General features: G+C 39.9%; 1 protein-coding gene across 1 annotated transcript in view; it reads left to right on the top strand.

The window, feature by feature from the left end:
• DCHS2 (dachsous cadherin-related 2) overlaps positions 1–13,514 on the top strand; it is a 131,858-nt gene that overhangs the window by 96,317 nt on the left and 22,027 nt on the right. The window contains exons 14-15 of the mRNA XM_045088000.1: positions 938–1,051; positions 10,737–10,948. Of these exons, the coding sequence (XP_044943935.1) occupies positions 938–1,051; positions 10,737–10,948 (326 nt within the window). The remainder of the gene's footprint in view (positions 1–937; positions 1,052–10,736; positions 10,949–13,514) is intronic.

Below are 13,514 nucleotides of genomic sequence, written 5' to 3'. Positions count from 1 at the left end.
TGGATTCCTAAAAGACAACGCTGATCAAAAGAGAGATACTGTATAATTTTTATGTGTATAAAATTTTAGAGGCAAAACAAACAGAAAGTAAATCAGTAATTGCCCAGGACCAGAACTAAGAGAAAACTGATTGCAAAAAGTCAAGAGGGAATTTTTTGGAGTGATGGAAATATTCTACATCTTGATTCTGATGGTGGTTACACAGGTGTATAGAGCTGTTAAAACTGTATACATATATAACTGTATGCTTAAAACATGTGTGTATTATTGTATGTAAATATGACTTCAATAAAGTTGATTAAATAAAAAAACAATTTAAAAGGACAGGCAGTTAAAGGAGGAAGACAAATGGGAACCAGGATACAAAGTAAAACAGAGGTGAACAGCAAATGGCATGAGATATTACACGAGGACAACAAAAGTGCTAACTTGAGGCCAGAATGGATTCTTGAGAACCTTCCAGTGAAATCCCAGATCTCATCACACCAATTATGTCATTGCGTCTATCTGTGCTTGCTAATTCTTCTTTCATGCTGGTAATCAGTTTGTTCCCTATAACTTGAAATGTTATGTTGGCCCTCCCTCCATAAAAGTGTGTTTTCTATCACATTACATTGGGTTTTTTTCTTCCAGGGAACTTAGCACATCTGAAATCTACTTTGATTATGTATTTGCTTAATGGTTTATTATCTGTCTGCTTCCTTTAGTTCATAATCACTGTAAGATAGAGATCTTTCCTAGCTTATTTGTCACTCTGTCTCCCGTACTTAGCATGGGATCTCGCTTATTGAAGACACTCAATGACTAATTACTGAATGAATGAACAAATGAAAAGGTAGTAGGCAAATAATAAATACCCAGTGTTTGTTCTTGTTTTTCCCTGAAATTCTCTTTTCCTAAAGTTCTTTCTTTCTTTTTTTTAAACTAATTTTTACAGGTACTTCTATTATGACTGTGAAAGCTGTTGCTCCTGACCCAATACAAGACAGCATTAAATATTCCATTTTTAGTGGAAATGAAGATGGAGTTTTTTCTCTGTGCTCCAACTCAGGTGATCCTTTTCTCTCCTGTAATAGCTTTTTTTCCTGCTCCATTTAATGTTATTAGTAAGAAATACTTCTGCAAAGGAAACTCAAAATTTGAAAGATAGAAAAATTAGAGGTAAGTAATTTAAAAGGTAAAGAAGAAACAATTTTTTATGGTAGCTGTGAAGAAAGTGTGGGAAATTAAGACTACTTATTTGTTTACATGTACTTGCTAAGAATCCTGTTCTTCACATTTCCAAATTAGGCAGTCCCTAGCCTACCCCCAAATTTTTGAAGATAAACTGGTTTCTACTTATAATTTACTCATCTATTTGGGAAAATGGGAGATATAGGAGGGAGACATCAATACTGAGTTTGAACGGAAAACAACCACACATGTCTAGCCATAGGGCATTTTCATCACGAGATTTTTCTAATTCGCCACTGAATGTCAACAATGCAACAAAAAAGGACAGCTGGAGAAGTTTCTATGTGGTGGTAAAGAAATTACTTCCAAATACAGCATGTATTAAATTTAACTTTAATAAGACCATTATTGTGTTTTAAATGAATACCAATTGATTATTTGAAACATACTTTTTTGACTAACAACTATGTAGTAGATACATATCTACTGTTGTATTGTCAAACCTCAAGAAGAATGTTTTTAATAATTTCTGTATTAGCATACAACTGCCTTATGTAATCTGTACTACATGCACATGGGAAAAATTGAGAGGGACTTGTTTCTTACGCAAAGGCTGCCTCATCCTGGGTAGTGTTATGACTCTTTGTCCGTGCCATCTTTGGTCGACAGCCTTTCTGAGGTAGCCTGCTAGCTCTTCATCTCTTTGCCCCATCATTTGGTTAGAGGGTGGCGCAGGAAGCTTGTTGATAAGAGAGCCATCTGTGAACATCACCCAGTCTTAAGCTTCTAACAGTCTACCTGTCGGAAGGTCCTGGGAAAGGAAATGAGATTGGAACGTTTAGAAAGAAGGAGAGCAGCAGTACAGTTTTCCAGGCTACGCCCATCCTTCTGCTACCTCACCCTTAACACGGCCTTAGCGTGCTCTTATTTTTTCTGGAGTGTCTGATGAAAATTCAGATAAAATATGCCTAGGGTTAGTCCAAAGAGGCTCTCCACTTTACAATTAAATACTTATTTATGTTATTTATTTCACAAGTTTGTTGTGAAACAGCTGCAAGATGATATGCTAAAATGTAGAAAACTGTTTAATGGACATGTAGGTGCCATCCATCTCCAGAGATGAGACATTACTAGAACCTCAGGAATTCCCTCTGCATCCTTCCCCATCATGTCTCTCTTCTTTGACCCAAGGCAATCCATAACCAGTCATGTGAAGTTGGCTTTGATCACTGCCTTTCTTTCTTGATAATTTTCCAACTGTGTCTGAATCTCTAAATGATGTGTTATGTCCTTTTACCTTTTACTTAAAGATCATGATAGAATCCTGCTAATGTCCTCTCGTCTATGACTTGATTCTTTTGCTCAACACTTTGACTGTGGTTTGTAGTTCCTAAACCTAGGCACACATTAAAGAGGAATACAAAGAAGGTATGTACCTGCTGCCAAGGTTATAAACCAGAACACAGTCATTATCATCCACTTGGAGCCCTTTTCTGATTGCTTCCTTTCTGTCCACTGCTGCAGGCTGACTCGTATCCCCACTTCCAGGGATAATCATTCCCTTGTGACTTATCGTAAATGCATTTCTATACAATAAAACTGTTTAATTTGGTTTATTTCTGAATTTTATGTAAATGGATTCATCATCTGTGTTATTTTATTGGGATTCAATTCTTTTTATTCAAAATTAGAATCTTTCATATTAATGCATGCAGATGGGTCTCTTTCATTTTCAGTTCTTTATGGCCTTCTGTTTTAAGTCTCTGTCACAACTTATTTATCCATTCCACCATTGATGGACAGTGAGGTTTTCCTGTCTGGGGATATAATAACAAGCGCTGTGAGGAACAACCTCATACGTGTCTTCTGGTGCATATGTGAGGAGTTCTCCAGGCCCCAGAGTCTAGGCTGGGCGTATACATCAGAGGATACATATGTTCAGCATTACAGATAGTGCCAAATTGTTTTATGAAGTGGTTTGTCCCACTTCACATTCCACCAGCCCTGAATGAGAGCTATCAAGGTTGTTTACGCCCTATTTTCTATTGCCAATCTGGTGGGTGTGAAATGGTATCTTGCTGTGGTTGTAATTAGCATTTCTTTATTACTAATGAATGTGAGTATTTTTTTCACAGTGTATTGGCCATTTTTGTTTTCTCCCATGTGAAATGCATATTGATACACTTTGTCTATTTTTTCTGTGTTGTGTTTCTCTTTCTGAAGTGTAAGGATTTTTAATATATTTCACTAGCATTTCCCCTTTGTCTGTTTTTTGTTGCAAATATTGTTTAGTTTGTGACTTGTCTTTCACTCTTTTACTGGTACATTTTTATTTTGAGGGGTTAGAATTAATCAGTGTTTTACTTTATGATTTTCCCATCTTGTAAGTGAAGGAACTCTTCCCTATCCTGAGATCAAGAAAATACTGTTACATTGTCTTTTTAAAGTTTTAATAGTTTTCTTTTGTTTCACGTTTACATCTATAGTGAATCTAGAATTTATTTTCCTCTTTTAGATGAGTAAAACATTCTCTTTTTCTTCTTGTTTTCCTTTTTTTTTTTAAGAAGATTACCAGTAATTCCAGTGGCAATAACCTTCACCTGTGACTTGAAATACCCCCGCTGTCATATGTTGTTTCCATAACTCTACAGGATCCTTGACTCCTTTGCATTCACCTCTTGGTCTATACACACACCAATACCACACTTCTTCAATCACAGAGACTTTATAATCAGTCTTCATACCAAGGAAGCAGCCTATTCTCATATTCTTCATGAGTATATTAGCTGTTATTGACTCCTTGCACTAATATGAATCATTGAATCCACTTGCCATGTTTTCACACACACATGTACACACATATGCACACACATATGCACATACATACGTACATACACACATGTGTGTGCACACACATATATGCCTATTGGGATTTTTTTTCCCAAGGAAAGGAGATTTATTCATAAGTCTTTGGGTGATATAAGAGCTATTCACACCTTGCATGCATGAAAACAAGCTAATCATGATATGCCCATTTGATTTCAGGTGAAACCTCACTCTAATTAGCAAAGAAAATGTCCAAAACAATTTCATGGCCTCAATCTAGAATTTAAGTAATTAAGTAATCAGGTCAAATTATCCTCAGAAAGCCCTGTATAGCAGTGCATTGTAACTAATAATCATCTACAAAACTCTTCTTTTCTTTTTAACTGTGGTAAGAACATTTCACATGAGATCTACACTCAGCAAAATTAGAGGTGTGTACAGTACAGTACTGCCAACTCTAGACACAGTGTTGTCCAGCAGATTTCTAGAACTTAGGCATCTTGCCTAACTGAAAGTTCATACCCACTGAACAGCACCTCCATCGGCATCGCCCCTCCCCCATGGCACCTGGCAACCACCATTCTATTCTTTGCCTCTAGGAGTTTGACTGTTTTAGATACATCATGTAAGTGGAAGCATGCCATATTTATGTTTCTGTGACTGGCTTATTCCGCTCAATTTACTGTCCTCAGGGTTCATCTATGTCTTCACGTATGGTGGTATTTTCTCTGTGGAGACTGAATAATTTGCCATTGTATGTTGACATGACACTTTGTCTATTTATCCATCAACAGACATTTAGGTTACTAGAATTTTTTGTTAGAATTGTATTAATTCTAAATATCAGTCCAGGGAAAGCCTGTATCTTTATAGTATTGTCTTCTAATTCAGGATAATATAGAAAATCACATCCATTGTTTCCTTAAGTATATTTTAATAATGTTTTAATTTTTTTAATAGCCGGTTTGCACAGTTTTTGTTAGATGTGGTCTAAATCCTTTACACTTTTTCTTGCTAAAGTAAGCAAAAAAATGCTTTTTATGACAGTGCTATTAACTAGACTTGAAATTGGCTTTTATAGTTTGATTTCATATCTGCAAACCTATAAACTCCTATTGATTCTAATAGTTTTCTGAGCATTCAACATATATGATCATTACCTAAAGTTGACCATTTTCCCCTGTGTTTGCTGCAATTGTATAGGCTATTTATCTTCTTTTAGTGGTTAGCCTAGCTATTTTTACATGTATCATTGAAGTCTAATCAATAGCCTGCACCTGAATAATACATGAGACTTAGAATTCTGTATCTCCAGATATCCCTTTTTCAACCTATTTTTTTAAAGATTTATTTATTTATTTATTTGACAGAGAGAGAGAGGTCACAAGTAGGCAGAGAGGCAGGCCTGGGCGGCAGGGAAGCAGACTCCCTGCTGAGCAGAGAGCCTGATAGAGGGCCCGATCCCAGGACCCTGAGATCATGACCTGAGCCGGAGGCAGTGGCTTAACTCACTGAGCTACCCAGGTGCCACCTTTTTTCAATTTATAAGCTCTGGTGGGCCACAATTGTATTTCTTTTCAATTAGACATTACTAATGTCATTAAATAGATTTCTGTGCTTCCTTGCTAACTGTTCTTACATATTAGATTTGCGTCTTGTGTCATTTTCCTTCTACCTGAAGTATATCCTGTAGTGAGGGTCTATTGTAGTAAAACTTGCTCAGGATTTGATTGTCTAAAAATGACTTTATTTAGTTCTTGTTTTTAAAAATTATGTTTGCTGGTCTTAGAATTCTAAGTGTACAGTTTTTCCTCCCATCATATTTAAGGTATTATCCCACTGCTTTCTGGTTTCCAATTGTTGCATTAAGCAGTCAGCTGTTGGGGCACCTGGGTGGCTCAGTCGTTAAGCATCTGCCTTCAACTCAAGTCATGGTCCCAGTGTCCTGGGATCAAGTCCCACATCGGGCTCCCTGCTGGAGGGAAACCTGCTTCTCCCTCTCCCACTCCCCATGCTCGTGTTCCATCTCTCACTGTGTGTCTCTCTGTCAAATAAGTAGAATCTTTTCTTTTTTTTTTTAAGGAAGTTAGCTGTTGATCTAAATACCATTTATTTGTATTGTTTTGGCAATTCCACTTACACAGGTATTGAGCCAGACACTCTTTCCTATATCTCTTTTGCATGTTTTTCATCTCCTTGTCCCAATTTCTTCAATCTAGGAAAATATATTTTTTATTTCCAGAAGTCCTCTTTGGTTCTTTATCAACAATTCTTGGTCTTATAAAAAAAAATAGTCTTTTTTAAAAAGTTGAGGTACAGTTGACACACAATGTTACATTAGTTTCAGGTGTTAACATAGTGATTCAACAAGTTTATGTGTAATCCTACTCTTACCACAAGTGTAGTTACCATCTGTCATTGCACAACTTTATTATAGCATCAGTGACTATATTCCCTATGTTGCACCTTTTAACCCCCTGATTTATTCATTCCATAACTAGATGCCTGTAAAAAAGTAAATTCTTCTTCCTTGCTCATGTTTCTAAGCTTCCTTTTCATGCATTTAAACATATGCAATAATTCCACATCCTCTGTGCAATAATCCAACATTTTAAGTCTTTGAAGATTTATTCAGCTTTCCATAGGTTTGCCAGCTCTCATCCATGGGTGCCTTGTTTCTCTGTGATTTCCATGCTTGTTACTTATGAGCTGCTCATTGCCCTTAAAACGTTTTTGCTGAGCGTTCTTTGAAGACTGGGTTGAATTTGTGCCCTTTAGAGAGGATTTGTTTTCCTTCTGCAGATCATCTGGGTATATCATCAAGCAAAGACTAGCCTAAATGTAATAACTGAGAGTTTTAAAAACATATAGCTGTGGTAGTATGGATACCATAAATTCAGGCTTAAGTTAATGAATTTAGAGCAGTGATTTTTTTTTCCCTTCCAGCCAACACCAAGGTCAAGAAAAGCAGGTTTCTGTGCATCCATTTTGAACTTGTTTCTGTTTTTTAAATATTGATTACTCATTTGGAACATATGTAGTCTTTCGGTTCATAGCTTTGTTGTGGTTTTCCTACTAGACTCTTCAAACTTTTGTGGGTTTAGGTTTCTTCCCTTGTTTCTCATGCTCTATGCAGCTCTGTGCTCTATGCTCTCCTGCTCTATGCAGCTATCTCAAGGAAGAAGGTTGTGTTATAGACCCTTGGAACAAAAGTGAGCTTTTGTTTGGATTAATGTTTTCAGTTCTTTTTGGTTCTCTGAGGATTCCTTACTAGGATACCAACTCAATCATGCATTTCAACACACACATAATTTATCCAGCATTTTAGTTGTTTTTGTTATGAGGTTTTCCATATAACTGTCAAGAAACCTTTTTAAAAACTTTTAATTATGATACTAAATTCATCATTCATGTCACCTTTGGCACATAATCTTCAAGCTTGTGTGCAAAGCTTCCTAACATAGGTTTTATGAGTATATGTATTTTAAGCCATATACCAGTTAAAACAGAAAACTGGTGTGTATGATAAATCAACAAAGATCTTTAAGGTTGTGGTTACTCTTCTTCAGGGTAAAAATGTGAGAAAGCCATTTTATTAGTTACTGAATAAGTAAGTTCTGATAAAAAGGATCTCTGAGGAGAACCACATTTTCTGCCCATTTGTGCCAGTGTTTTCTCTGTCCCACAGTCCCAAACCAAAGGTTTACTTTTGTGTTCAAACACCTTGTCACATCAGCCTAAAAGAATCTACTACTCACTGTCTACACCAGCAAGAATGTTGGAGTTTTTCTTGTATAACTAGATAACAAATGGTAGCATTCATCCCATGAATTTGGTAGGTTGACATAAAACAAAAATGATTGAACTTGCCATGTGTCAAGGAAGTGGTTTTAGCAGGAGATAGTTTCAAAATTTTGGATAACATAAATATTTATCCCATTCTGCTTTGGGTATATTTCTATGAATGTGTTGAGTTTGTATTGGATTGAAATTACCTGATTATGCTACCAAGCAGTTGAGCATTTGAAGATCTTAAACTCATTTCAATGTGTATTTTGTTACTAGAGCAAACACTACATGTGTACAGATATGAGAAAGAAAAGAGTACCGCAACTTCATTCTCAAGTTATTCTAGAACTGGTGCGCTAATGCGTAAGAACGATAATGAAGTCGGTGCCCACGAGGCTTGTCCTGGAAGGAAAACGTGGACATCTGCCCAGACAGAGAGCCCAGTAGTTCTTGCACTCACCGGTGACAGTAAATCCTTGATATCGCTGAGAAAAAAACATGCGTAGATTACCCCTGGCGAATGTGGGTCTGGTCGGTGTGCCAACCTTGAGTCATCTCACAGACGGCTTATTGTCTTTCCTACTTACACAACTTTCTCAGCATATGCCAATTATTATGCCAAAAATAAAAGCCAAACAAGGAAAGCATTAAAACTGCAGAGCCATTCCAAGTGCAGAATTCCAATTATCAAAGCCTAAACACAAGACTTTTATTAAAAAATCCACTTTGATCTGCACTGTAATTGGCACACTTTCTACTAAGTGACACTGGCAATTTACAGTTGTGTTTCTAGGTTGTTCTTCTTTGGCTAGTAGTAACAGAACATGATAGCAAGCGGAGCACTCTGGTTGGTGGAGACAGAATGCTGGAAGAGAGCTTGGACCTACCTCAGGCTGGGGCTCCTCTGCCATTTGAGGGTGCTGGCTTAGTCCCTGTTTCACAGAGGTTTCTGGAGACCAGCTTGTTTCAGTACCAGTTCATCAAAATGCATCTCAAAGATTTTTCCGGCTACCAGTGGTCGTATCTATGCTAAATTTTCTTCCAGGGGTGTCAGTCACTTCAGACTGTGGCCCGTAAAAAATAACCTGGGTTTCTGGATTGATAACTGATGACAATAAGTGAAAGTGAGCTTATGGAAATTTTACATGTTGCAATATAATGAGTTCCTTATATAGAATACATTTAGTTTTTCTTAATAACAGAAGAGAAGCTATAAAAATCTCCCCAAAACTCTCAGTACTGAAATTAGAACACTAAGGCAGTGCATGATTCCCATTAACATCCAGGTGAGTACACACGAGCCTGACATTTTCTTGGATCGGAATGGTGGTCTGAGGAAACTGGTTCAGATAGAACAGTAAGAACTGTAGCTTCCAGGCCATATTTCCACAAACAGTACAGGTTCTTTCACCGGAAGATCAAACTTTGATTAACAACATGGCTGTTAAAATGTTTTCTTTCTAAACGCAGAGCTTTTGTAGATATTAAATGCATACATGATGGTGGAAGGGCTGAGAAACATGGGTAGGACCCTGGAATCTATATCGTGTTCCCGCAGAGGAACACTCTAAATATGCACTAGAGTACTTGTCCCACAAGCCTGCAAAGTCATTATTAATATCACCATTTTCCAGAAGAGGAGGCTCAGCTCCATAGAACCTGAATGACTTACCCTGGGTAACATTTGTCCTGGAGGCGGAGCCAAGTAATTTACTTAAACTGAGGGGCCAGGGCTAGGATTTTTACTTGATTTCAGGTATCTCAAACTCCCAACCAGTGTTCATTCAGTGAATCTCTATTTGATGGAATTTCTGACAGTGAGAGTGACATACATAATAAAATAATAATAGTAAATTCAGCAAGAAATTTGTCAGTAAAAGGGAGAACAAAAAGAAGAGAAAGTCGAGAAGGAAATTAAGTCAGGAGAGGAATTTTCTTAATTTGGGGGAGAAACTCTTGCAAGGTATAAACCCCAACAGTCAGTTTCCCTAACCTGTTTATACTTTGTATATGAGGGTGTAACATATATTAACAGATGCCTTCTGTAGGCCAGCCCCTGAGCTAGGCACTGGGGATGTGCAAGTTGGTTTAAGAGATAGGAACCCATCCTCACCTTGTAAGCTTCTAACTTAAGAGGAAGATCCAGTCTGAAACAGGTGAGCACAGTACATGCTGGTGCTCTGTGGCTCTGATGTGGGCTGACCATAGTGACAGTAAGGGCTGACTGCTCCGGAAAGATCCCTGAGGAGGCGCAGAAGTAGGGACCCTGTCAGGCAGATAGAAAAGCATGCGTGGCAACTCTGACATGAGCTTCTGAGAAATAGAACATTCATGAGTGTTCTGAGCACAGCAGAGAGCAACGTGCGGAGGCAGGAGAGGCCCAAGCACATCGGACCTATGGAGGTTAAAAATCACCGAACTTCGTCATAATCACTGTGGAAAGCCATGGAAAGGGTTTCTGCAGGACAGTGACAAGTGTCCATTTTTATGATTCAGTTCAGAATGGGAACTGGATGACTAGGGAGACCAGAAGAGTGATGCCATGGGACCCTCCATGCAGGGGACAAGGTGGGAAAAGCCAGTGGCTCGGAGCAGGGCAGCAGCAGCAATGATGGAGGGCAGAATCAAGAGATGTTTGAAAGGTAGACTTTGCACACATGGGGATGGACTAAATATGGAGAGAGGAGGGTGATTTCAGAGACAGCTCCCACATTCCGGTTATTTTATAGTTTCTTTCCTCCTACATGCTGGAACCTTGCAAATACCCCACATTCTCAACTTTTCTCTTAATGAACCCAGTTGGGAGGGAAGGGTGGCCAGCCAACCGGAGACTTTGAGGGACAGGTGAGCATGGGAGCGTAGGAGTGAAAAGTGATTTGGAGCTTGTTAAACAATGAGTACAGCATCGTTTTATCTAATTTTTTTTTTCTCCCTCGGAATCAAAATAGGAGAACTCACTGTGAAACAACCCAAGTTTCTCGATTTTGAAGTCAGACAAGAAGTACGGCTCATCGTCTTAGCAGAAAGTAGGGGGCACAGAGCCTATAGCAAAGTAGCAGTCTTGATACAAGATGTGAATGATAACGTCCCCTGCTTTGAGCAAAGCGTTTACAAAGTGTCCGTGTCTGAAGGCCAGCTCCACGATGCTCACATCATACAGGTAACAGAAATGAATTTTTGTGTATGTGTATGTGTGAGTGTATGGGAATTATCATCAGTCTGCATCCAAATTTCTAGAGTGTTTTTCTAGGAAGTAAATTAAATGTGTCTAGGACATGTAAATGTTTGGAGAACTGGATGAAGCCTTTGTTCAAAGGAAGTCTGGAGTTTCTGAGTTCACGCTTCCTCTCTTCATCCCGTGCTATTGGTGCCCACCTGCTTTCTCTAGGGACTCTGCCCAGCACTACCAGGGAATCCACAGGGGCACAAAAATCAGCTCAGCCTATTGTAGGTACAACTTAGAGGGGAAGTCAGGAAAGTAAGCACAAAATTTAAATGCGTATTAGTCATGTTAAATAGAAGTGCCCATTTAATGACATGAGGGAAAAAAGAGGAGACACAGACTCTTCCTGGAGGAAAAGCATAAAACTTCACAGAAGAACAGTATTTACACTTGGATATTGAGGGCGAGCAGGCACTAGCCCAATGGAGCTACAGCGGGACAAGCATGGATGGAGGTATGGACCCTTGGAAGAGCTCCCTGGGTTCAAAATGTGTAGATATTTCATGTGAAAGACATAGATCCACTGTTCCCGGTCCCCATCCCTTCTCAGCAAAGAGGCCTAAGCCAGGAAAAAGAAGATCTGTTTTTAAGGCAGTTTTATTCAGGTTCTACGACCCACTCACCCTTAATAGCCTCTCTTACCTGCTTCGGGACTGGAACCCAGTTCTACCTTTCCCTTCACAGTTGAATTGCTGCTTTGTCCTCAAGAACCTGGGCATTAGGAAACATGCAACCTCTTGAGAATCTGCCCAGGAAATCCGTATAAAAACCCCTTCCTGCCCAACTCAGCAGCACACCAGAACATTCCCTCTGGCCTCTCTAACCCGCCCCTGTGATCCTGTCCCTGATGACTACCCAAGTTCCTGTCTGGGCCAGTGGGGTCAGGGGGCCAGATGGTATGTTAGAATACCTTCTGGACGAGACCCCCTACAATGCTCTACTGTGCGGCTACCTCCACCTGCCTCTAGAGAGACACATCCTTTGACCTTCAGCCCAGTTCCAGATGCACAAGTTCCCCCCTGTTGGTGCCAACTAGACCTGTACAGTCTCAGCCATCTTGGAGTTTTGGTTCTGTGCCCCCCGCATAGTCCAGGATACCTAGGATTTCCTCTGCTGTCTTTGCAGACTCGGATTTTATGACAAGCCCCTAATCGCCAGTCTGTTCCAGCAATGCTATGCCTTGATTTTGGTTTCAGCTGCTACTGAGAAGGGGAGGGCATTCACTTGCCCCATCTGTATCACTCTGCGCAGTGATACCTCTTTAGGCAGGGGCAGGGTGGGGAGGGATAACAGGCCTCCAGGGCCGCTGTGGGGCCTGCTTTGTGACAGAGGACCCCGGCACCCTGGCCTTGTGTGTTGTACCTCTTCATCGTTCATGTCCACCTGGATAGAGCTACAATGCCCCCAGTGGAACGCAAGACACAGAAGACACCATTAAAAACCAGGTACGACAAATGGGCAGGAGCCTGGCCCACCAGTGCCTCAAATTAGGTCAGACTTCAAGAAGGCTGTGTCAGGGGCAGATACAATGAACTTATTTCTTCACATTTTTAGATTATTTAACTTTTTTTCTGGGAAACCAGAACTGCCATTTTCCCATGTTCTCATCAGATAACAGGAATGGGGAAGGTTCTGGAGTTCTAGCACTTATGGTAGTTCTTGTTTTTGCCATCACACTGCCCGTTGTCCCCACTTTTGATTATAACCCCGCCAACTTCTTTTAGGAACTGCCCATCCTCTGTCAGTGGAACTCTTGCTGAGATTGTCAGTCAAGGTAGTGATGTGCCCTCTGTCCCCTGGCAGATGTCATCTGCCTCAGGCTCCTGTAGGCTTTCTCTCCCCAGGATCTGAGACTCAATGGTAAGACACCAGCACAGAAGTGCATTAGAGCCAACTCATCTTGGTGGTCACAACTCAAAAGAAACTTTGCCCCTGGGTGGCCCAGGTCTGGCCTTCACCCAGACACTATCTTTCTGATACATCTTTCCTGGTTAAGTTAGCCATCGTGGATATGTGCTGCTGGCACCCTAAAACCCCGACAGTCTACACCTCTTGGGAGACCTATTCTCAGTAACACTTTGAAGCATATGGCCCTGGGGGACATGATGGATTTTATTCTACCCAGATGCACATGAGTAGCTTTCCCTAGTGACCTGAGAGGAACTGTGCCTTGCTGCCTTTCTTTACTAAGTAGCTGGTTTGTGTGCCCTTCTGATGAGGTCCACTCAGGATCCCCTGAGATCTGGCAACAACATGAGGGATAGATTGAGAGCAGAGGGAGTTCAAGGCAAACACCTATCAGGACATCAGTACAGTCATCCAGGAGAGAGATGAGGGGAAGGTGAGGTCAGGCCGAAGCTGAGGGCCACAAAGGATAAAAATAAGTAGAAAAATATTTTTAATTAATCAGTTAACTTATTCTTAAGCCAGATCTTGAAACCACAAATAGGATTAATTTTTTAAAAGATTTTATAAAAGATTTTATTTATTGGGACACCTGGGT

This window comes from Mustela putorius, unplaced genomic scaffold (assembly GCF_011764305.1).
Source record: "Mustela putorius furo isolate JIRA1106 unplaced genomic scaffold, ASM1176430v1.1 tig00000056_pilon_pilon_pilon, whole genome shotgun sequence".
NCBI classification, from domain to species: domain Eukaryota; kingdom Metazoa; phylum Chordata; class Mammalia; order Carnivora; family Mustelidae; genus Mustela; species Mustela putorius.
The sequence above is the reverse complement of the archived record's forward strand: the minus strand, read 5'-3'. Positions and strand labels throughout refer to the sequence as shown.